Source organism: Phalacrocorax aristotelis, chromosome 1 (genome assembly GCF_949628215.1).
Source record: "Phalacrocorax aristotelis chromosome 1, bGulAri2.1, whole genome shotgun sequence".
Classification (NCBI taxonomy): domain Eukaryota; kingdom Metazoa; phylum Chordata; class Aves; order Suliformes; family Phalacrocoracidae; genus Phalacrocorax; species Phalacrocorax aristotelis.
Window position 1 is genome coordinate 144,775,433 of NC_134276.1, and position 25,049 is coordinate 144,800,481.

The 25,049-nt window shown below is 41.3% G+C and overlaps 1 protein-coding gene across 14 annotated transcripts in view; it reads right to left on the reverse strand.

Annotated features, from left to right (window-relative positions):
• Nucleotides 1–16,397: 16,397 nt before the first annotated feature.
• The window catches only part of C2CD5 (C2 calcium dependent domain containing 5), a 71,324-nt gene continuing 62,672 nt past the window's right edge, over nt 16,398–25,049 (reverse strand). For 7 of the 14 annotated variants that reach the window (XM_075114067.1, XM_075114064.1, XM_075114046.1 and 4 more), the window contains 5 exons: nt 23,671–23,724; nt 22,560–22,661; nt 21,528–21,718; nt 18,501–18,647; nt 16,398–17,954 (listed from right to left, as the gene is read on the reverse strand). In XM_075114067.1, coding sequence (XP_074970168.1) covers nt 17,823–17,954; nt 18,501–18,647; nt 21,528–21,718; nt 22,560–22,661; nt 23,671–23,724 — 626 coding nt within the window. In that variant the 3' untranslated portion in view covers nt 16,398–17,822. The remainder of the gene's footprint in view (nt 17,955–18,500; nt 18,648–21,527; nt 21,719–22,559; nt 22,662–23,670; nt 23,725–25,049) is intronic. The other 7 variants (XM_075114117.1, XM_075114107.1, XM_075114096.1 and 4 more) reach the window with 4 other exon arrangements.

The following is a 25,049-nucleotide window of genomic DNA, read 5'->3' on the forward strand; positions in this document are numbered from 1 at the left end:
CAAACCTGACTTAAGATAGAGCAAAAGTCAAGGCTTCGGTGAGGGGAAATGAAACAGCCTGGCTAGATGAGACTTCAGGCACAGAACCAGTGCAGAAATTGCTGAGTTCTGTGCAGAGTTCAGGTTGTGTGACAGGTTTCCATTAGCTGGGTCTTCCATTAGCCCATTTATTTAGGGCAAAATTTACATGCTGGCCTCAGAAGTGTTTTTCCAAATGTATTAATTGAAACAAACTTGTGTACAGTAACAGTATGCATACAGTAACATTTATGCATACAGGAACCAGAACCAGTACCCCTCTAGCATTTTTAAGTAGGTCTCAGAAGGTTGGTTTTTTTTTTTCCTAGAAGAAAGTTTTCATTATCTTTGTCCCCATTTAACAGGGGAAACAGAGATAAGAGACCTGAAACGTGAAGAGGCTTCTTCAAGCATAGGGCAGCGCTGTAAGACACCCATTTCAGGGCAATTCAGCTGTGCTTCAAACTGTTGGATGCTCTGACAGCTAATAGTAGCAAAGTGCTTCAAAATTATTACAGGTATTTTTTTTAGGCCTCTAAAGTTATGCGGCATCACTTCATTGGGACCCAGGCAGATAATTTAAAGTTTGGTTAATGGGCAAACAATGATAAAAATTTATTGTTTCTTCACAAATATAATGAAGACAAGACCAAGGCTCAGCACAGCGATTGTCCACCAAAGGACAGAGATGAAATTTGAAATAAACTATTATTTTTCATGCTGGGTGACAATACAAAGTGCTAGCGAAAGAAGGCAGAAGTAACCAGTGACTTAATAAGGTTTCTGAGGGAAGGCAGCCTCACACAGAGGTCTGCAGTATCGCCCAAAGAGGACGCCAGCATCATCACTAAAAGCTCAAGTGATCAAGGACTTGGGAAACGTCAGTAGTGCAGCCTGCGCATTCCTCTGCCGAACTTCAGCTGCACTTTGCATCCCAAACCACAGCAGCTCCTTCACTTTTGTCAATTAACAATACGATCCCACCAGCACTACCCAGGTTACATTGACTCTGGACACACAGACATCTTCAGTTCTGGAGCTTCATCCTGCTTATTTTCTCAAGTTACTTTTTCAAATGTGATTCCCTTTAAAAACAATTGAAGGGCCATCTTTGACTCTGTTTCAAGGTTAGTTCTGCAAAACATTTGAAAAGCAAGGAAATAAGAGCTTTCTCTCTTGAGAAGAAACACAGGAGATGGATTACTTTGTCTTAAAATGTCACACTGTGATGTGTGTCATCTTGAAGGCAAGTTTCACAAGTCATTAATTCAACCAGATGGTGGTGTAGAGTCTAATAGATAACAGAAGCTGACGGGGAACATAAATATCAACAAAGTTGTTGGTTGGTTGTTGTTTTTTTTTTACAGACACAACAGACTTTTCAACCTACCTATTCACTTTGTGGGAAATGCAACATCAAAAGTTTAACTTATATTTTAACATCGTTGCACAAAGAATAATTTTTTGGGTTCAGAGAGCATAACAGACATTTGCCCATACACCAGAAATGAAGCAAAGAACGAAGTCTTTGATGTGCAATTAAGCAGGCACCTGCTAACGTGTCCCCTTACACCAAGATGATAAGTGCAATTGTACCATCATTAACAGGATCTCCGCTGAACTGGAAGGGCCAAAATATAGGTAGGCATGTAAAAAATACACTCTGAATGTCAAACAATTCAGACAAGACATCACTGAGCACCATTCAAAAATCAATTGTTAAAATAAAAAAAAGTCCTCACCTGCCTAGTATGATGTCTTTTGTGGACTTGAAGATTCAAACAGACCTGATATCCATGAAAAGTGTTTGAAAAAAATGCATTGTGAAGTGCCACATAAAATCTGTTCCACAAATGAATACGGAGTAATCCTTTCCCCTGACTACTCAGCCTGAGGTACAAAAAGGAAGGGAAGTGACTACCCATGAGTTCTGCATATTAATACCTATCATAAGTAGCTTAGAAAAATACAACAGAAGGATAAAGCTGACTGACAAGGTTAAATGAACTTCCATTTTCCCTCTTCTCCATGTTCTTCAGTTGCAGCTGAGCAGACACAATTGCTCCACCACCACAGGGAAGTCTGTGCTCATGAGATTCCCAACCCAGCAGGAAACCTTCGAAATGTAGGCCACTTAACCAAACTGCATGAAACCACCAAGCTTTTTGATGTCAGGACACCAGGAAGCTCTAAATTGCAGCAAAAGCTTTTATTTATAGTTACTGTAACCACAAACCGAGAAAATAATTAAAAAAAAGATGGATCTCTTTTTCTAGAATTATGCCTTTTCAGAGAAGGAAATGGAAATTAAAATATTATCTATGAACCCTTAAGTAGCAGCTGCCTGTACTCTGAAGAGTATTAAGTGAAGGAGCCTGTGACTCTAAGTAAACCAAGAGTCAAAACAAAGAATCTTCCTGTGGTGGATTTCTCTAAGCTGATGCTGAATTCTCTGGATACTTGCCTTCAACTTCTTCTAGGCTTGAACTGGGTTAGATTTGACTTCTGTTTCTAGGTCATGAGTATAAAGAAGAGCTCTCCCAACTCCCATAGTGGTTGTTTGGTCATGGTTTTGATGGTGTCTCTGCTGGATATCAGTGCAATCATCTCATATTTTCTATTCCCAAACAAGAGAGGAAAGGTGTGTCAGAGGCGCTTTATTACAACTTTATCAGTTGCTAGGGTGCTCTCCCCGTTCCAGTGGTCATGATTTATAGCAGCTAATGCCAGAAATAGATGAAACTAGTCCCTGGAAAGGCCCAAGACAAGCTCAGTGCCTAAGCTGCTAGGTTCAAAGGGGCCAGAACGATTGAAGGAACACGCAGGCCGTGTGGTGGCTCAAGGCTTAGAGGGCAATTTTATCTTACAGTCCCAGCTGTCACAGCTTTGCAACAGTAAGTCTTATTTGACGTTGTGGTGTCCCACTAATAGCAAAGGAAGCGTATCCAGAGGGTGATACTACTGAGTATAAACCTGGATATCAACTACCTCCTTGCTCTGAAGGGAAGGAGAGTGCAAGAAAGGATTTTTGGTAGGAAAATGTGCTCATACGCCCGAGATTGTCACTCCAATCTTCAAAAAGAGCAAGAAGGAGGACCTGGGAAACTATAGGACAGTCACCCTCACCTCCATCCCTGCGAAGGTGATGGAACACTTCATCCTGGAGGTCATCTCCAGGCATGTAGAGGAAAAGAAGGTTATCAGAAGTAGTCAGCATGGGTTCACCAAGGGAACATCATGCTTGACCAACCTGATAGCCTTCTGTGATGGCATGACTGGCTGGGTCGACGAAGGGAGAGCAGTGGATGTTGTCTGTCTTGTCTTCAGTAAGGCATTCGACACTGTCTCCCGTAGCATCCTCACAGGCAAGTTAAGGAAGTGTGGGATGGATGAGTAGACAGTGAGGTGGACAGAGAACTGGCTCAGCAACAGAACTCAGAGGGTCGTGATCAATGGAGCAGAGTCTGGATGGAGACCTGTCCCTAGTGGTGTTCCTCAGGGGTCTGTGCTGGGTCCAGTCCTGTTCAACATATTCATCAATGACCTGGATAGTGGGGTAGAGTGTAACCTCAGCAAGTTTGTTGACGATACCGAGCTGTGAGGAGTGGCTGATACACCAGAAGGCTGTGCTGCCTTCCAACGAGACCTGGACAGGCTGGAGAGCTGGGCTGAGGGGAACCTGATGAAATTCAACAAGAGCAAGTGCAAGGTCCTGCACCTGGGGAGGAACAATCCCCTGCAGCGGTACAGGCTGGGGGCTGAACTACTGGAAAGGGGCTCTGCTGCGAAGGACCTGGGAGTGCTGGTGCACAACAAGCTGACCATGAGCCAGCAATGCGCCCTTGTGGCCAAGAAGGCCAACAATATTCTGGGGTGTATTAAAAGGAGTGTGGCCAGCAGATCGAGTGAGGTTATCCTCCCCCTCTACTCTGCCCTGGTAAGACCACATTTGGAGTACTGTGTCCAGTTTTGGGCCCCCCAGTTTAAGATGGACAGGGAACTGCTCGAGCAAGTCCAGTGGAGAGCTACGAAGATGATCAGAGGACTGGAGCATCTCCCTTATGAGGAAAGGCTGAGAGACTTGGGTTTGTTTAGCCTGGAGAAGAGAAGACTGGGGGGAGATTTCATCAATACCTATAAATATCTAAAGGGAGGGTGTCAGGATGATGGGACTAGGCTCTTTTCAATAGTGCCCAGTGACAGGACAAGGGACCATGGGCACAAGTTGGAACACAGGAAGTTCCCCCTCAGTATGAGAAAAAACTTCTTTCCTGTGAGGGTGACAGAGCAGTGGCACAGGCTGCCCAGAAAGGCTGTGGAGTCTCCTTCCCTGGAGACATTCAAAACCCACCTGGATGCGTTCCTGTGCCCCCTGCTCTGGGTGTCCCTGCTTAAGCAGTGAGGTTGGACAAGATGATCTCCAGAGGTCCCTTCCAACCCCAACCATTCTGTGATTCTGTGATTTGTGGCAAACTTGAAAACCTCACTTCAGCAGCAAAAAGAAAACACAACTCTGCCCACATGTAGTTACATACTGTGGATCTGACTGTCAAAATACTTCCCACAGCTGAAACCTGGGAAAGAGGCATACACTTTATTGCTGCTGAGACCTATTACTGGAACAAATAGTGTGCTGTGTTTTGCAGTTATAATAATTATAAATGTCAAACATCTTGCAAAGTCTGCATTTTTTCTTCTGCAGATTTTCAAAATACAAAAATGCTGAATAAGCAGATAATTCCTCAGATGGAAGATTGGGAGTTTTGTTTATATATGTTGGTAGTTTTACAGAGTTAAGTTAGTTGTTCGAGGCTGAAGAGGAAATGAATGCATAAGGCATTCATTTAAGTACATCTTCGAGTAACACTTTATTTCAGCACAGAACAGATTTAACAAAGGATGCTCTATTCATTGAGGTTAGAGTCTTTAAGGCTGCTAAGTTTGGAGCACCAATAAGGGATACAGGCTGGCAAAATTTCAGTCCTAGGGTTTAACTATAGCCTTTGCTGTTCTGCCTTGGATGCCATACTCATCTAGATTAATTCAAATATTATTTATTTTCCTGCATGATACAGATCAGAGAAGCAGATACGCTTGGGTTTTGAGACATTATCTGCTCGGTGACTCCAAATTTTTGGGTGATCAACTCAAAATATTCCCAACATGTCTAATCTCAGTGACTCACTTTATGATTATTCAACACGAGACAGCCTTAGGAGTCAGATTTCCAGAGGGGTTAATTACTCACAACCCAAATGATTCATAGTAACTCTAAAATATCATTGTAAAACCATAGGGAGAATACATTAAACCCACAAAAACCTCAGCAAGACATTTCAGAACAGACTACCCAACAACCCCTCTAACGCAGCAAGGATCTGGTAGACCCAATTCTACCAAGCCTATTACCTAATTTCATATGAACAGAAACATCTTACAGCATGAAAAAAAACAAAATTGAGGAGCTTGTAGAGTTTAAATTGATTTTCAATGTGTCTGTTAGGTTCTCTGAATATTTTCTTTCTCCTGACTGCTAACTTGGAAGAATACAGTGAGAAATTCAGCTTTTTGTATGTTTACAGCCTGCTCAGTAACAAGGTTCAGCCAGTTCTATCAATTAGAAAACATTCCTCTTGCTCCTTTAGGAGCACTCAAGCGCTGTAAAATGGTATACTAGCCTATTTACTTATCTCAATTTTCTAATACGATAGGAATTAACCCAAGCATAAGTTTAAACATTTCAAAAACAAAGTAACTGCCATGATATCCGTGACTCACTATTTTATTGGCTTCTGCATTATCTCTGTAGCAGACCAGCATTTAATTTGCAGTGTCTTCCTTAAATTTTGTAATCTGCTTTTCATGAGCAGCGTGTTTTGTCCCAGTTGCTCTGCAAGCCATGCAGTTGTACCCCTTGACAGGATTGCTGCATAATCTTCAGACGTTAGCTAGATTTTTTTTAACAGTTAAAAACCCATGAAGTCAGATGGATGCGTTTTCATCTTCAGGTGAGAATCCCCACAGCAACAATATGTTTGCATATGCTTAGTTATGTTTGTACGTGTTACGATTACATGCATCCAGAAGTAACACATACAGATTTGATAGCCATTGATAATGTGGTGGGTTGACCCTGGCTGGACACCAGGTGCCCACCAAAGCTGGTCTATCACTCCCCTTCTCAGCTGGACAGGGGAGACAAAAGTATAACAAAAGGCTCATGGGTCGAGATAAGGACAGGGAGAGAGCACTCACCAATTACTGTCATGGGCAAAACAGACTTGACTTGGGGAAATTATTTTAATTTATTACCAATCCAGAATAAGGTAATGAGAAAATAAAAACTAGATCTTAAAACACCTTCCCCCCCCACCCCTCCCTTCTTCCCAGGCGTAACTTCACTCCCAATTTCTCTACCTTCTCCCCCCCAGCAGCACAAAGGGACAGAGAATGAGGGTTGCAGTCAATTCATCAAGTGTTGTTTCTGCTGATCCTTCCTCCTCAGGGGGAGGATCCTTCACACTCTTCCCCTGCTCCAGCATGGGCTCCCTCCCACACGAGACACTCCACAAACTTCTCCAACATGAGTCCTTCCCATGGGCTACAGCTCTTCATTAACTTCTCCAGTGTGGGTCCCTCCCACAGGGTGCAGTCCTTAGGAACAGACTGCTCCAGCGTGGGTCCCCCACGGGGTCACAAGTCCTGCCAGCAAACCTGCTTCAGCCTGGGCTCCTCTCTCCAAGGGGCCACAGGTCCAGCCAGGAGCCTGCTCCAGCACAGGCTTCTCAGGGGAACACAGCCTCCTTCACACATCCACCTGCTCCGGCATGGGGTCCTCCATGGGCTGCAGGTGGATGGATATCTGTTCCACCATTAACCTCCATGGGCTGCTGGGGGGGCAGCCTGCCTCACCTTAGTCTGCACCATGGGCAGCAGGGGAATCTCTGCTCTGGCCCCTGGAGGACCTCCTCCCCCTCCTTCTTCACCAACCTTGATGTCTACAGAGTTGTTCCTCTCACATAGTCTCATTCCTTTCCCTGACTGTTTTTTTCCCCCCTTCTTAAATCTGTTGTCCCAGAGGTGATATCACCATCGCTGATGTGCTCGGCCTTGGCCAGCAGCAGGTCCATCTTTGAGCCAGCTGTACTGGCTCTGTCAGAGCTGGGGGAAGCTGCGAGCAGCTTCTCAGAGACGCCACCACTGTAGCCCCCCTGCTACCAAAACCTTGCCCCGCAAACCCAACACAGATAAACTGGAAAGCGAAGGAAGAAAATAGATTTTATTAATATTTCACTGCCTCATCCATCTAAGGCTGACATTTTCAGAAGTTTCCTCAATCCCACAAATGCTAATTCTCCAATCTTTTGTGTCCTTGGATGTTTGAAAATTTATCTCACTACTCTTAGAAGCTGTATCAGCGCTTGGGTATTTCCCCTCTTTATTCCAGCCATACACACTTCTATCCATCCCCTGCGTGACTCTGCGTTCTTTTCACTAATTAATCTGTCTTAAGACCGTTCTGAGCCTTCAGGTGTTTTCAGCCCCCACTTACCTACAACAAGACATTTTAGTAACTGAGGAATTTTTTTGGACATTATGCCAGAGAATGGTCAGAAATATTTTAATTCCCTGTCATTAATGGAATCAGGACTAATATAATATGAGGTTTTCTTGGGGTAAAAGCAAGCATAGCTGGTGAAATGCAATAGAAGTGAAATTTGTACTTAATTTGATTTCCTGTCATCTTCAGAGATTATATTTTCCTTTTCTCTTGCTTCTTCACTCCCACTCATTCTCATAATCTGTAAATTACTTTAGTCTGTGATATTTCGTGTGCGTTAACTGTATTTCATTGGCTTCCAATTCAGTCTTCTGTTTCTGGCACTTGCATTTGTATTTAGGCAACATGATGAAAATTAATATCATAATTATACTATTCAAGCAAATCACATGAATTAAATCTGTGTCTAGCCAGCCAAAAATATCTTTGGTTATCATTGGAGTGTACGGTTTTTTTCCTCCTCAAGTAGCATCACAAGACAGTAGAATAATTGCTCCTGTGTGGTTACGTTCCATGGACAATTACTCTGCAAAGGAAGAGCAACTTCCAAACAGTTCTTCTATTTAAATACCATCTTCTAAGTTTCTTGCTATGTCATTTCTTGCGAAATATTGACTCGGATTTCCTCGAAGCTCCTACAGAAAAATGTGACTCCGTTCATTTTGAACAAAATCCGAAACAAAACAAGCTAGCAAACCCACGTACCCCACTCTTAACTGCCAAGACACCTGCAGCAAAACCTCACCATCTAGCACAGGGCTAAGGAAATGCCCCAGCGAAACATGCAGTCTTGTACTGGAACCAAGGAAAGTAGGAACCTGGTACTTCCTTGGGCATGGCTACACTAGAAATAGTATATACAACTTCTTTTGTATTTGCCCAGTGGCGGTATCCATTTTACCCACACCTTCATATGGTGGTGGAACACGGGAACATTGAGGTCTCCCAATTTCCTTAAAAGAGCTATACTGTGCTACAGCTTCTATACTGATGTTTCATTGACTGGGCTTGAACTTTGCTGTTAAATGCTGTCAAAAACCCCTCACCTGAGGGCTTCAAAGGAAGCAGACTGATCACGATAACAACTGATTGTTACTGCTTAAAAAGAAACACACATTGTGCACTAGACTCACTTTACAGCAGGTATTTAAGAAGGATTGGCCGGGCAAGTTTTTAATAGAATGAGCTGCAGAGGAATTAATGACACACTCTTAGTATTTTTCACAGACTGGCTGTCCGATATCAAACAAATCTATGGTTAACCCACCAAAGTCATTAATCACTCAAAGCCTCTAATGTCAGACTTCCTAATAGCTTGGGCAGCTGCTTTGAGAAGTTTCACATTGTTTCCTGCCAACGACATTTCTCTCTTAAGTACAGCCAGGGCACTTGAGAGATCAGCTCCTTGTCCCATACACCTTTTTAACTGCAGAACGTAACCGCTTTGTGGTTCATTAAATTAATTGGGACAATGTAATTGTTTCACTGCAGAATATCAGGTTAAATTTATGCACATATATTTGAAATAACGATATTGCTGAGATCTGAGCAAATTTCCATCCAGGCTCTTTCTACATTCCAACTTAATGTAAGTGATTTGGACACTGATTTAATTGCTGTAGTACAAACCCCTTTTATTTCAGAGGGGCCTAAGTTGGGTTTTTTACGTCTACACTCTATAATGAGTTCAGACAAATCATAATAAACCTTTCTTCCTAGGAAAGGAACAACAGCTACATTGGGTTTCATACCACCCTAATTACATTATTAAAATAATGTCAGTTTATTTGTAGGCAAGGCAACCATAAAAAGTGGTGTCTGTTTCTCCCCATATATAATTAAGTTTATTACTTCCTGCCAGAAAGTGACCAGAACACAGTAGGAGGGGCAGCTCAGGCCAGATCTGGGTACTTGGGAAGAATGATCTTTTTCTCAGTTCAAAACTGAATCCATGTAAATCTACAGAGCATGAAGTCCTAGGAGTAAGAAGGATCTCAGGAGGCCGTCCAATTCACCCCCTGCTCAGAGGCACATATGCAAGTCCTGAAAGATGCTCATCTAACCAATTCTCTAAGGCATTTAGTGGAGGATAATGCTGACCTCCTCCCGAGGCAATGTGTCAGTGCTTCCTGCTCCTCATGACTGCAAACCCACGCCTGCGCGTGTAGCCTGAACCTTTCCCATTCTGCTTCAAGCCCATTACTTCCTCTGCTATCTGCCGCAGATGTAGGAAACAGCGCTTGAAGACAGTTAGCCAGTTCTCTAGTTCATTCACTCCAGTTGAGTCAACCTTTCCTTGCAGGTCACATTTTCTGAACTTATGAGCTTTCCTCTCTGTTGGGCCCACATCTTTCCTGAAGAGGAGCAATCAAAAACAGGCACAGGACTCCTGCTGAATTGTGAGCAAAGCAGCAGCAGTATTTCACGTGTCTTCTCCATGTACCTTCCCACGTGGCATCTTCCTTCTCCTCAACAGCATAACATTATAGACTCACGTTCTGTCTGTAATCTCTGGATTATTTTCCAGAGCTATGCTTCCTACCTAACTCTAGTTGTGTCACACCTCTGATAGAGATTTCTTGCTGGAAACAACGTTGTGGTCACATCCTGTCAGAATACTTCTTGTGCTTTGCAGGTGTAAGATGAAAGCAGGAGCTTTCCTACTTAGACCTTACACACACATGAACATGAAGAACAGTTGCCTAATGATGTCCCTGCTCGCTGCAGTGAGGTTGGACTAAAGACCTTCGAAGGTCCCTTCCAACCCAAACCATTCTGTGATTCTATGACCATACTACTACACCTTGTAGGCAGAGGCTGGAACCATCATTGCAGGAAAAACCAAAAAGCAGTGTACACGGAGGCATAAAAAGATGCATAGACAGTCTTCTCCCTTTAAGATGGAAACATTTGGCATGTGTACACACATAGAATATATACATATATATATACAAACACACACCCAAAAGATTTGTTCATTGACTTTCAGAAAAAAAGCCTAGAAACAATGCCTATATTTATACTGGGCAGGGGTTTTCTTCAGACACATCTGTCCCACTAGATGTAAAAATATGGCTATTTTCCTTCAAGTAAGAAGCGTAAAAGTGCAATTGCATTTGACGGTGACCTCCTCCAAGACAAAAAAGGCAAAGAATTAGACACTGCTCTGTGACATTTAACTCAGCAACACCGTGAATCATCCCAGGCATGGAAGTGCAGTGGGGACGCCTCAGACCATCAGCCATGTATTTTACTGTGGTAAAACAACTCTCAAAGTAGGATTCACGAGGTTAAGTCCTGTGAGTCAGTCTTGTTCCCCTCACTATGAATTCAGACAACAATCTAGATCTTTGTAAAGTGATCCAAGCCCTAATGATGAAAAGTTTCACATGAGAGCAAGACATTACTGTAGCGATTGCTGAAGCAACACATTATCCTACTTTATTTTCAGTATTTCCTGTTTATTTTGGTTGGGGAATCATTATTCATCTGTCTCTCCAGTCAGGTATTTTCCCTCCCGTCATTTTTTGTTGGTAGACACTCAAGTTAATTTTGTGCTCTTTCCTTGTTTCTTTTGCCTACATTACCTTCTTTTATCTACCCGGCCTCTTGCCTTTCCCTTCTTTATCTCAGCCCCTCTTCTTCTGCAATGGCAAAAGGGAAGTAGTCTGGAGACACCAAATTCTTCCTGGGCCATTAGCTGGCCCGCAGATGTGCTCTGCTGCTAGTTGTGGAGGCAGTCAAAAGCATTCCACCTTCAACAAATAGTGCTCTGACACTGTCAACAGAAACAACAGTGTGAACGCGTTATTGCTAAATTTCATTCTTTTCTCATGGCCTCTGGGTAAGTTTAACAGTTGATATATGTAAAATTAAAGTGACAATTTAAAAGCCTGCTTGCAGGTTTCTGGCACGAACAAGAGATCCCTCCAGACCAGTACACTCTGATCACCCTGCACGCAGAACTTCAACTGACAGAGTAAATCGGTAACAAAGCATGTGGTACGCAGTGCAAGGGCAGGATTAGAGCACTGGGGAAGACAGAGGTGGGAGATTATGACAATTTAATAACAAGTGACTCTTCCATTTCACCTTCTCTCAGCTATTTCCACTCATGCAAACAGCACCAACCCTTAGACTGAGGCCAAAGTATAAATAGATCATCAATTTCAGTAAAAGCTTGAAAATTGAATTACAGCTCTGCAATACAGATAGCTCTGCTGTCCTGTGAGAAGTGTGAATGGAATTTGCAATTTCCAGACTTAAACACAGCAGCGTCCTCTCCTCTGCGGAGAGGAGTGCTCGCGCTGTTGCCGACCTGTGGTTAACCAAACCCTCCAGAGATGGGGCAGGGAGAGAAGGAAGAGGGAAGTGCAGCCCAGCGCAGGATCCCTGGAAGGGAAGGTGCCACATGGCTACAGAGAGGGCACAGATAGCCTAGGCAGAGACAGGAGGCAGGAAGAGGAAGGGTTGCCATCTGCAAGTGCTTTCACTTATGCCTCTGGCTTCCAGAGTGCATGCCAGAGATAACAGCGCCTCTTCAAAGCTTACCAGGCTCGGTTGTGCTCCCTCAAAATTCAAGAGCTCTTCAGAGGTGAATATTCTGCTCACAAGGTTGTAATTACCCCGATGTTTCCAAAAATCTCACAGTGTTTCCAGGCAAAGATTCTCCTTGATTTAAGTGTTACAGACATCTGATTTTAAGAAAATAAAACCAAAACTGAAATAATCCTAGCTCCTCTCCTCCCTACAATTTAAGGAGATAGCCCTGTACACGCTAATGGAAATGCTTTTGTGACAAAAATAAATATGCATCATTTAATGTGAATGTGAATGTTTATGATAAAAAGCTGCAAATTAACTGAAATGTGACTCCCGTTTCCAAAAATGAAATCAACAATTTCAAGCTCCAGCTTCTGCTCGGCAATTTGTCCATTGACTGATACACACAGTAAATTCTTATCCAAGATTGTTATCTCCAGCTATATTGGTACAGACTAAGGTCTGTTTTTCAGGCAATGCATTCGTCACATAGCTACAATGACAACAGACCCAGCACTGCACAAATCTGTCTTCAGCCCTTTCTCATTTGTCGCACCATACTCACAAGCACAGCGTTATGATTCCTGGGATGAGACATGCTTCTCCCACCGGCCCCCAGCACGACCTCGGCGCGCTGCTTCACATCTCTCCGTCTCAGTTACTTCAATCGTAAAGTGGAGAAACGACACTAATTGATTTTGTGAAACGCTCAAGCTATACCAATGAAAAGTGCTACCTGACCAGGGTCGTTTGTACCAGTGAAGAGCAGCAGCCCAGCTTGCTCTCGTACCGGGCAGGGTTTATACAGCTGACTTTTCGAAAACCTAGGCAGAAAACTAGCCTGCGTGCTGAAGAGCCAGCCCCAGGAAAAGGGTCCTCTCCCACCACCTGAAACCTTCAGCACATCAGACTTCTCATGACTAACTTAAGTTAGCAAGTTTAAAAAAATGAATGTTTCAATATTTAAGCTACTGAGTCAGCCTACAACTTGAAACCCAGCTCGGGCCCTGCATCACACTGCTGCCCAGGCCCCCAGGAGCGATGGAGGCTCCCCAGGGAGGCAGGGCAGCGAGCAGGGGGGCACCGGAGGCAGCCCCAGCTCCGCAGCGCCCATGGCCAGGCAGGGCAGGGCTGTGGGGAGCTGGAGAGCAGCCCCACTGCAGCATTGCTGGGTTGGGGGCTGGCAGCCCCGGGGGCTGAAACAGGGCCACGGGCAGGGTGGGATGAGGCCAGACAGGGACTGCACAACCTGTCAGTGTTCCCAGGCCCTGGCACAGTTCTGCAGACACGGCAAGGCACTTCACTGTTTTTTGCCTCATTCCCGCTTTGTAGACTAGTCAAAACTGAGCTTTCCCCTATCTACCAAAACTACAAATACTGCATGGCAAGGAAACTTTTCTTGCCACACAGCCCAAGGCTCAACAGAAGATGTGCAGATGCTGCAGCAGAACAGTTGTTCATTAACGTGGTTGCCAAGAAAACTGCGTTAGTCACTCTGATCAGACATCAAAGCTGTCTATCCTTATCTGAGCTCCGAAAGGGAGCTGAGAACTCTCCAAAAACTTCACGATCGCTGACATCTCACTCATCACGACTGTTTGTAATTCCCTGCACCTGCCTTGCTGCTATTTTCATGTATCCGCCCCTCAGTAAGTTGCTACCGAGATAGGTGCAGGGCTGTCTTTCAGTCTGACAAAAGTGAACCAGCGCCTCAGGTTTCATTTCCAAGGAAATTCTAATTTCAACAAAACACCAAGAAAAAACATTTGATTCCACTTTGGGACAGAGGAGAGAAGAGGGAAAAAAAGAGCCAAAATTTTCTTCACACCAGAGGACATTTGCTCTCACTTAGCACCTTTCACATGTGTTTATCAGAGCGCCTTCACAAACTAGAAGGTTAACAAGGAAATAAAATGCTCAGGACTTTTCAACCAGCTCTGAAAGTAAGTTCCGAGTTGAAAAAAAACAAAGAAAGAAAACAAAAAAAATTTTTTTTTAAAAAGTGGGATGTAATCCTAGGAGGTACATTCCTAAAGCACTGAGCTGGCTGGGACTTCAACATGAAGCCAACATCTCCCTCCAAGTTAATTCCTGCCTACCTTCAAGCTCGAGTTGGCTGATTTAGTTAGCACTATGCATCTCTTAAAATACTGATAGAGAAAGCTATGGAAAGAATCAGCAAGCAGCAGCATCACCTGCAGATAGTCTTCCTTAGCCTGCTGCTATTCTCCAGAGGAGGGCCCAGCTGTTCAGACCCTGATCACTGCCCAGCCACCATCTGAAGGCCTGATATAGACCTAGCTTCACTGCTGCAAGTAAAGCAGTGCCTGGAGAAGTGGTCTTTTACAGCAGATGCTACCACTCCTTTCTAACGAAGGGTGATACCACCTCATTTGTTCACAATATTGATGTGAAGGGTTTCAGCGCAAGCTCAGCGAACTCTTCTGAGGGCAGCAGATAGGAGCAGGGATGTTTTCAATCCATCCCCTGCCATTTGGGTTCCTCAAGCCAAGAGAAAGCAGCAGTGCTGTGGGTTAACCCCAGTAGGCAGCCGGACACCGTGCAGCTGCTCGCTCATGCCTTCCCTCCCAGTGGGATGGGGAAGAAAACTGGAAGGGCAAAAGTGAGAAAACTCATGGGTTGAGATAGACAGTTTAATAAGAGAAGACAAAACAAAGAAAAATAAGTGATGCAAAAAGAAGTTGCTCACCACCAGTTGACCAATGCCAGTCCTCACACAACCGCAACCCCTGGCAAACAATCCCCTGGGTTTACTGCCGAGCATGGCGTTGTATGGTATGGGATATCCCTGCGGTCAACCTGGGTCAGCTCTCCCAGCTGCGTTCCCTCCCAGCCTCTTGTCCGCCCCCAACATACTCACTAGGGAGGGGGCAGTGCAATGACCAGAAAGCCTTGATGCTGTGCAAGTGCTGCTCAGCAATAACTAAAACATCGCTTTGGTCACTAATCCAAAACACAGCACCGCACTGCTACGAAGAAAATTAACTCTATCCCAAAACCAGTACAAACAAATTGCATTAGCTCCTACCCCCAGACAGCTGTCCTCAGAGTGGAGATAAATTCCTGACCAAGCAATGTTTGTTTGAGCCACAAATAATCTCATACGATACTGGTTTTTGCCCCCCATTTCCAAATCCCACTCCAGTAAAGAGTAGGGTATCTTGCGTCAACTGCGCCCGTTTCAGCAAAGCCTCCAATGATTCTCCCACAATCCGAACTGTCTGTTATTATACCGTGCCTAAAGGGGTAAAAGTCATTAACTAAGGAGGTACCTTTGTATGATTTTCAGCCATTCTGAACCCACCAAGGAACATCAACTTAATCGGCTTAAGTTGTAGGCACACAGCGCCTCAAAGGTGTTTTGTGCAACGATGATTTGAACTTCTAACTTGGGTTTTTTAGTTTTCCTTTCCTTACATAATTCCCTGAAGTTTGTCTTATGTTTATATGATCCTTTTTTACCTCTGAGAAATGTATGAGGTATGATGTTCCAAATAACAATGGATTTGCACACACTTTTTTTTTTTTCCTTTTTTTACACTGAAAAAAATAACAAGGCGATTTAAGTGTACAACTTCCTACAGGTTACATTTATCCAGCTGGACCAATTAAGAAAAGCAAAATCCCAATTAGTAACAGTTAAAAAACATATTTGTCATTTCTGGAATTAGAGAAGAATTAAAATTTCTAGATGAGAAAGCTCCTCCTCTACATCTAATGAAACACACTAGAAGAAATTGTGATGTTTTGAACAGCTAGGAATGAAAAGGTGGCATTAATACTTCCTTAAGAGCTACCAATAAAAACCCTCCAGAATAAAACAAAAAAGTCAAGAACAGCTACTTGAACGTGCTACTTCAGAGAATATTTCCATGCTGAATACTTACACTGAAGACGACTTCTTGTGCCGGATCCAAGACCTTCTGAAGTTATTAATATTCTGCCATCAGCTTCAAAGGGAACAAGATTTGCCTTGCAAAATAATCAGGAGAGCTGCAACTATTTACAGACTTAATTTATGGCAGCTTTGGTTGCAGGAGCTACAGAATTTAGGACACTTAACTGTATGAGTAAAGTGATTTGGTAAGCACCCTGTTCAAACACGTTAAATATAAAGATAACTGACTCTCCAATTTTTAAATGATCAGGCTGTAACATTCTATACAAAAAATGTTCCTCTGAGGAGACCCGGGGTGGGACATCTTTAACATGTGTCCCATATACATATTTAACAATTACACATATAAAAAGGCAATAAATTTTATACAGAAATTTATTGTGCAAGAATGACTTTCATGCTCATTTACAATGAAATAATTAGTTTCAACAAATAATCATGCCATTGCTTAATTTCAACACTAAGCAGAATATTTACATTCAAGTTTACATTTTTGTTCAAGTTCCATGTACGGTATTACCAGAATTAAGTAAGAATGCATCTTCAAAGTTTGCTTTTTTTTTTTGTTTGTTTTTTACATTAAAATATCACTGCCTTTCAGACATGTACTGGAAATGACACATTTCCTTTCTTTGCAGTACCCTTATTTCCCAGCTACTGTACAGGGGGAAAAGAAAACCCAAAACTAAAAAACCCAAACAAAAAATGCCACCAAAACAACAAACCAACCAACCAACCCAACTTGCAGAAATCGGCATCACAAGCACACACCCATCTCCAGTTAGCCAGGCATTTCCAACTTGTTAAATGGAAAGGAGGCTGGAGTGTAACTCTGTGCAACTGACTGTCGGAGGACTGATAGCATCATCCTTGCAAGAGATTGTGCCTGAAGAAAATGAGCCTCAGGACGATTCTTTCACAGAATCTTATATAAAAAAGAGATCTGTTTTGTCAATAGTGAAGTGAATATCTTATAATAGCACCTAACGCACTTTGGAAGATTTATTTTTTTTTTAACCATACGGGTGACTGAGAACACAGCATCATGGTCTGGCACCTTTTTAAAAACAAAGCCAAACAACTAAAAACCCCCGAAACACCCACCCACCCACAACATATGCTGTATAGTAATAATTCCAAAAAAAAAAAAAAAAAAATCAGCCGTTCACAAACAGTTGAAAAATATTTTTAGTGCGCAGAAATTCAAACTGTTACTTTTTGGTGCTGCTTCTTCCTCTTCACACTCTATGATCTGAGAGAACTTCAGACTTCAGCCCACATTTTCTTAGCCCACCCACAGATCTCTTGCTCTTTGGCAAAGACGGCTAATACAGGCTTCCCCGTTATCTCCCGCCTACCCTGACCTCTCTTTTATTTTTCAAACTGAGCTGAGATCCAGCTAATACAATATGCAACCTCAGAAACGGTTCTGAATTACAACTTACCATGGTCCTGTTGAACAGGTGAAAAATGCAACAGAATTTTTGTTTACTTTCACAGTTCCATGGGATGGCTACTATTTTAATCTACACTCTCGTATCAGTGCTTCGCCTACTGTCTAGGTTTCACAGAGGCCTGTAATTATAACAGAAGAATCAGAGCATACCTGCCAATATGCTGCCCTGACTACTACATGAAGTTGAAGGACAGAATATAGCGATTGTCTTGGATTTCGGCTATTAATGTTATGGGGAGATACTGATTTTGAAGATGCAAACCTAAACATTCCCACATTTTAAATACTCTTTAGTTTTGGCAGGGACTATTTCACTTTTTCTGTCTTCACGTTGTGACATCTCCTCCAGAACTTGTGGGTTGAGAAACAACTGTAGACGGTTGTACTGGTAACATTTCTAACTCAGATTCACGTACAAAGATGACTGCATCGCCACTGACGTTTATTAAACACTGAGCCTGAAAAAAAAAAAAGTTACCAAACATTAGATACTAACATATTTTATGTTTACTTCTATCTGCTAGATATAACTAGACAGATAATAGAAAAGTCGGCAGAGACCGAAGAACAAATTATTAGAATTCATTAGCGAGGCAATCTCTGCCGTATCTCTTTTTATATCCACTCACTTGTGTGCTATCAAACACATACACGGATTCTCCAAAGACCACCACAAATGCAGTGTCTGGGTAGCTGTACTTGCTTTCACTACTGTTTTGAACATATTTCATGACCAAAACAACCACATTCCGCTGTCATTTTCACTAGTAAAAATTTATCCCTTTATGTCCAAAATGGAGCGTTTTTTAATGAGCACATTCTTAATTTTGTGTTAACTCAGGTGTTCAAGAATGCTCTTGGCTTCTTTAAATAAACATTATGATGAGAGATCCAGAAGTGTTACGCAGCCATGGCTCTACAGAGTTGCTGTTTTTTAAATATATAAAACGTGTATTTGTGTCACGCTAATCACAATAGCACTGTTATTTCATACCATAATTTACCTGATTTTTGTTTGGATTCTCCATGAAAACACACTGCTTCATTATGTATGAGACAACTGCATTTCCCCCTAAAGCTGCAACGTGTGCTCTCACCATTGCAAACACTTCAGCAATAAAAGCATGGAGAAAACCGCTGACACCACCCTCCTAAAATGGAAAAAAAAATTACATTTTTATGTTAGGTATCGCTACAAGATGCTGAATGCTTTTCTTATGTTTTTATCAGCTGAATATTTCAGTGAATCCTAAATAGTATATTGTACAGAACTTAAAAGCTGTTCACTGTTTAAGGGGTCACAGTTAAAAATCAGACCAATGGAACTTACTGTTTGAGGAAAGGAATCACAAGTAGGTTATTCATTTGTGACTCGTATTCTTTGTAGTCAGTATATTACATATACTCGTACTTTCTTTACACACATTGCTACACCTCTGCAGGAACATTCAATATTCCAATGACAGCTGAATAATGACTTTTTTCTTCCATCGGGAAGGGTACTCTCCCCCTCCCCGCCCCTTTTTTTTTTTCTTTTTCATAACTGGGAAGCAGATGAAGAATAATTTCTACTGAGGACTAAAAGATTTACACTTCTCAGAAATTACCAGAAAGAAGTGGCCATTACCTTTGGTCATTGCAACTTCATGTATGCTAATAACTGTCATTATTTTTCAATAATCACTAAAGAAATGATCCCTCAAAATACAAAGTAAGCAAGTGACAGAGCAGAGACTTGACAAGCAAGCTATTCAAGCTTTTTTTTTTTCCCCTTGAAGTCCAAAAGAACTTCTGGCCATCCCATTTAATGAAGTTTTTTGACTTGATGGTGCTTGTGGGGGATTTTTACTTCTTTGGTGCCAAGCTGAATAACGTAAATTGCTGTGAAAGAAGGAGGAAAACTATGAAGTATGGGTTTTTTCCTAGCCAAACCGTATGAAAGTATGTGAGCAACTACGTTGGGGGAGACACAAGACCCAACACACAAAAACCAGGCAAACAAACAAACAAACAAACAAACAAAACAAACTGATGAAACAGAGCTCAATATTGGTTCAAAATATCCAAAAAATTTCAAAATGAAAGGCAAGATGCACTAGACTTCCCACGTGTGTGTGCCGTTGGAGAAAACGAAATAGGTAGCCAGAAAGAGGGGCATACTAAGCTGAACTTCAGCAAACACAGACTGCCCTCATATCTACTGGAAAAAGCATGATCTACCCTGAACAGACTCATAAAGATAAAAGGACACGTTACCCTGTGGATGAAAATTAACAAACAAAAGGCAAATATTATTTCACCAATCCAAGGATAAAGCACGACTGACGTCAGCTGCAGCCAGAAATCAAAATTTCAATACAAGTCTGTCATTCCTCATGAAATTCTGATTTTGCCCAAGTGTTTTAAGAGTTACAGCAACTGATAGGCAAAAAAATATTCTGTAATATTATAGGCCCAATACAAAGTTTGATGACAACAGATAACTAAAGATTATAAATATCCACCTGTAAACAGGAAAACCTAAGAGCAATGGATAAACTGGACTTAAAATTATCATTAATTTTTGAAGCACAGTGTCTGGTACATACTTCAGCTTATGAAAGCATTCACAGGGATTCAATATTCTGTAAACTACCATAAGCAAAATATAAAGCAATACAAACACAAACGGTACCAACTATTTTTCTGTAGAATCTGAAACACATTGCTTCAGCTGGATATAGTGACCGCTGTGGTTTGACTCTTTTACAGCCTCAGGGCAATACTGTGCAACTAGCATTAAAACTGGTTTGTCACTCCACCTAGGCAGCTGAAATAGATTTAAATTAGCTGCCCTGGGTGCTGGAAATAGCACGCTAACAGTATCACAGAAACTGTACATCTGTCCCAACTTCGAGGAGTTGAATCAAATACCTGAGCAACCTACCTCTGCTGAGATCTGCTATCACAGTTACCAAAGCTTGCTTACTGGCTATTTAATTTTTATCTACAGAATCTACGATTCTGAAACTGAAGCTATAGTCCCTGCAGTACAGAAATGTCATGTAAGCATTTCCCTGGTCATACCACATACGTCCTTTTGAAAAGGCTGTCCTTTTCACATAGATTTCTCAAGCTAAAAGGGGCCATAACTTGCAAGATCCAAACAAGATATTTGTCTAATCAAAGTTTCTCTAGAGAGCTCGCAACTCATTTTTATGAAGGCTGATCATTTTTACGAACATCTTGCTATGTCATTTTACCAATGTGTGATTAGCAAGAAACAGCATACCTTCAGCACTGACAAACGAGGCAAGAGGTACATTCTATTTCTGTGGCCAGAAATGGCAGCAGAAGGATGCAGCTACTTCCCAAAAGGACATGAAAAAGATAGGCACATGTCTTGGATTTTTGCATGCTCAGAGGAGTATCTGTTGTCCAGATCCAGACTGGAGATCACTGAGTATCACTAGCTACACCCTCTAAGCTGCCTGTGCGGTTATATACTCTACGGCATGCTTTTTAGATGTTCATCACACAGAGCTATGTTACTGAGAATGCACAGAATGTAATATTAAAAATCAGCATAACATTTTTAAATGATATGGGAAACCCTGTATTAAGCAAAGAATTCTAAAATCCAAATACACTGTGAAAGTTTATCACTGAGCTTGCTAAATGAGAGGAAATGGATTGTGCGGAGAGGGGGAAAAGCTTTAAATTAATCTCAGTTTTGGGTTCAAATGATCGCAACTACCATTTTTGGTCAAAGACCTATTTTTTCCAAATAGTTCTGTTGAAGAACTCATTGGTTTAGTGTTACATCCAAATTGAACAATGTCAATTGTTGTTAAGTGACCCCTTCCTAACATTGCCAAACACAAAGCAGCTCTATATGCTCTATGACGAGAGCAGTGTAATGCAACTTACTCCCCATTCAGCACCTACCTTCGATTCCCTTGCTGTGCCATACCTCAACTCAAACCTCTTCAGGTATTTACCTTTGATTGTTACGATTAACAAGAGCAGCTAATCCCTGATATACAGCTCACCTCACGCAAAGAAGTGGTTTCTCGTATAAAAAACATGTTGATTATCCCAAGATATTTGGTTATTTTTGCCCCAGGTAGAAAAGAAAGAGGTGTCATCTTAACAACTGAGACGGTAGAATTGGTGCACGATGGAACAGAACGGTGCCGTAAGTATCCCTCAGCCAACGGACTTGCTTTATCAAGTGAAGCAGCTAAAAGATGGGAAAAAAGAATAGAAAGTAACTATCAAGTAGGATCAATTACTGTTTCTCAAAACACAAAACACCTCTTCTTTATGGTTTCCAAATAGCTTGGTGACAACATTCAGCTGCCTGTGATGCTCAGCCATATCACGTGAGAAAGGAAATTATCATGCAATGCATGCAAAAGGAGACAAAAAAGCTGAAATGGAATTTATTTGGAAGAGTGGCATTCCTGCAAAGGAAAACATTGAGGCGAGTAGCTGCACATACAACAATCAGTTATAAAGTGAAGGTAAAGAAAAAAGTGCCAACATTTCGAAACACATATTCTGCTGGAGGAACAAATTATAGGAAGTGTGATAGTTGTTGTGTTTCCCCAGTGCAGCATTTTCCATTAAAACAGATATTAATCTCTGCTAATTTAAGCAAGATAGTCAGACCTGTGGCCAAAGAACTACTGAAAAATAACTCACCACTTGCTAATTTAGTGACCATTGCCTTGACTGTCACCTTGGTGATTGCTTCCTGTTCCTCACCAAAAATTTTCCAAGATCATACATACACCTACATCCATGCAGTGTATGTTATATAATTAGTAGGCATACACATTTATTGATAACTAATTTTTACTAAGCAAACAGAAATACTATATTTTGCTTTTTATGATACTGGTTCATAAACCCTGTATTAGCTTACAAAGACATTAACAATGTCGGCAGTTTTCACACTCAGGTATTCATTCTACATGTGATCTGCAGTACTACTGCTGGTCAGGAAACTCCACTATTCACCACTGGGAAATCAGAGATATGTCTCAGATTATCATAACGTGGTAGAAACAGCCGCCTACTTGTCTTAATTGATCCGCGCCTTATGGTCTGAGCTTTCAGTTTAATGAGCTCTATCCAGCTGTTGCATCTGTCTGCAAAGGAACTGTAATCAACTGACGTTGCTGAAAACACAGACAGAAAAACAAAAGAAAAAAACAAAGAAAAAAAATATGGATGATGTCTCTTGCTCATCTCAATGCTCCTTTTGAGGAAGCAATTATCTGTGTCTGAGAGAGAACAAACATCCCTTTCCAGGTCTGTTTAAAGGAAAAGTTACAGTATAGGTTTGGACTTGCCCAAACCAGTGTACCAATTCCTGCTGTGTCCCAGCTGTGAACCAACTGCCTGACTGGGACTCTATCACTGAAAAAACATGCAAATACAGTCATTAATGACTTGTGCTAGATTTTTTTTTTTTTAAAAAATCTCATTTTAGGTATTAAGTTCTGGCTTCTTTAAGTTTATTTAAGCCTTGTTTAATTTCAGTTTTCATTGCTGTCCTTTTCCTCATGAAGAGCTGCTGATCATGATTTAAACATCCTATCTTTATAAACATCTAACCTACTGACTGAAAAAAAAGCTTTGGTGATGAGGATAAGAGTCACAAGCTGAAACAACAACTCCGTTTTAAACACAAATTGATTTTCCTTACAAATGCTGTCTTCCTTCCCCCCGCATTCCCCCTCCAATACCCTCCCCCCATTATCACTACATTGAGAAGTAGAGTTGTTTCTGCTATGACTTTTGGTATTAGTTGCAGGGGTGTTTGCGTACCTTTAAAAAAAAAAAAAGTTTTGCAAACACCGTTTCTTCATTATCCTGAAGAAACGGAAGGAACACATGCTAACTTCAAATTAAGACAAGCAAAAAAAGCGCTCTCTCAGGGAACTAGTTTTCTGTCAGATAAAGTGATATCAATATATCTGACAGAGAGACACTGTTATTAATAATAAATCTTATTTTTTTAATTAAAAACCACATCAAAATATGATAACATTAAGCCACACCAGAGCATGCATTCTCAGTTGACTAGTAAACACTTCCTGGATTAAGACACATCCAAAAAGAGTATACCAATATCCTAAGAATGCTCATTCTGTTCTGGCATATGGCTAAGTTAAGTAAACTCACCTCTCTGAGCAGCAGGAATACCTGTGTGGGAACTTGCACCCTCCAGGACTTCTACTAAGACAAAATTAATTTCATTCAGATAATATTTGAGCAGAGTCACGTAGTACAGGACAACAGCTTTCTTCTCATTTTACTCTAAGAGTTTTTTATATGAGGAAAAAAATCTTCTATCTACACCATGTACTTTGATAGCGCATAAAAAATTGGTATAAATAATTAAGTTCACTAAATCTGTCTTGCAAATTATAATATGATCGTTTACTAAAGGTCATTACTGTATAAGGTTGCATACAAATATTTTTAAAATTACAGTCTTACAGAAAAGTATGTTAAAAAGGTATCAATATATTAAATAAGCTGCTAGGTAAATGTGACTATGATGAAACCTCGAGTCTAATTCTGAAGAAATGACAGATGAAATAATTATCTAGTTGAAAGCCTCTAAAATGATGTACACTACAATATGGAATGTGAAGAACATCAGGAAAAGTGATATACGTGAACAGGCTACCCTCTACTGGTCAATGCCCATTATACAAGTAGCACTGCCTACTAACGGTGAAAAGGACACCAGTCAAAAATTTCTGGATAGCTCCTCTTGTTGATAATGAAAGGTTAACAGTAGCATAACATGACCAATTAGAAGTTAAGCACACACAAATGCATAACAATAAAAAAAATACAAAGCAATAATAAGAATATTATTTCTGAAATTAAACTGACCTCTGAAAAGACAAGTAAATGTGGTAGGCATCCTCCTTTATACAACTTATGTAACAGGCAAAAAAGGGAGCTCTCTATCATTTTAGGGAAAGGACATTTACAATAGTTCATAGATACTAAATTTCTTATCACTAGCCATTTTGGTGGGCAGGTAATCCAACAATGGAGAAGGAATTAAAGACAGCTGATTTCAATGAACGACAACCTAATTCTTAATACAGTCATAGAAGAATTGTGACAACCATTCTTGAAATGCAGCTCGCTCTCAGGTAAGATAAAGCAGCTGTTTAACAGCTAAAATGTGCTCCACTGTACAAATTGTTTACTATGCAAGTTTAGGCTCCTTCCACTTAAAAAACTGCATGCAGTTTTGCTCAGCTGAACAACCAGTATTTGCTAACTAAAGTATTTCCCACCATGAAAACTATGAGGTTAATTATTTGAGGCTGACAATACTTGAAGTTGTTTTATATGGACCATTTACAGAACCAAATCAGTATGAGGCAAGCCTAATTATTAAGTAATCTGTAATTCTTTAAGTCAAATGACACCCATCACCCAGTGGTTTGCAGCATTTTCAATACTCTAAATGAAGTAGTCTGTGTAGACAGGATGAAAGAATATATGCAGAACGGTTAGCCAACCCATCTTAGGTG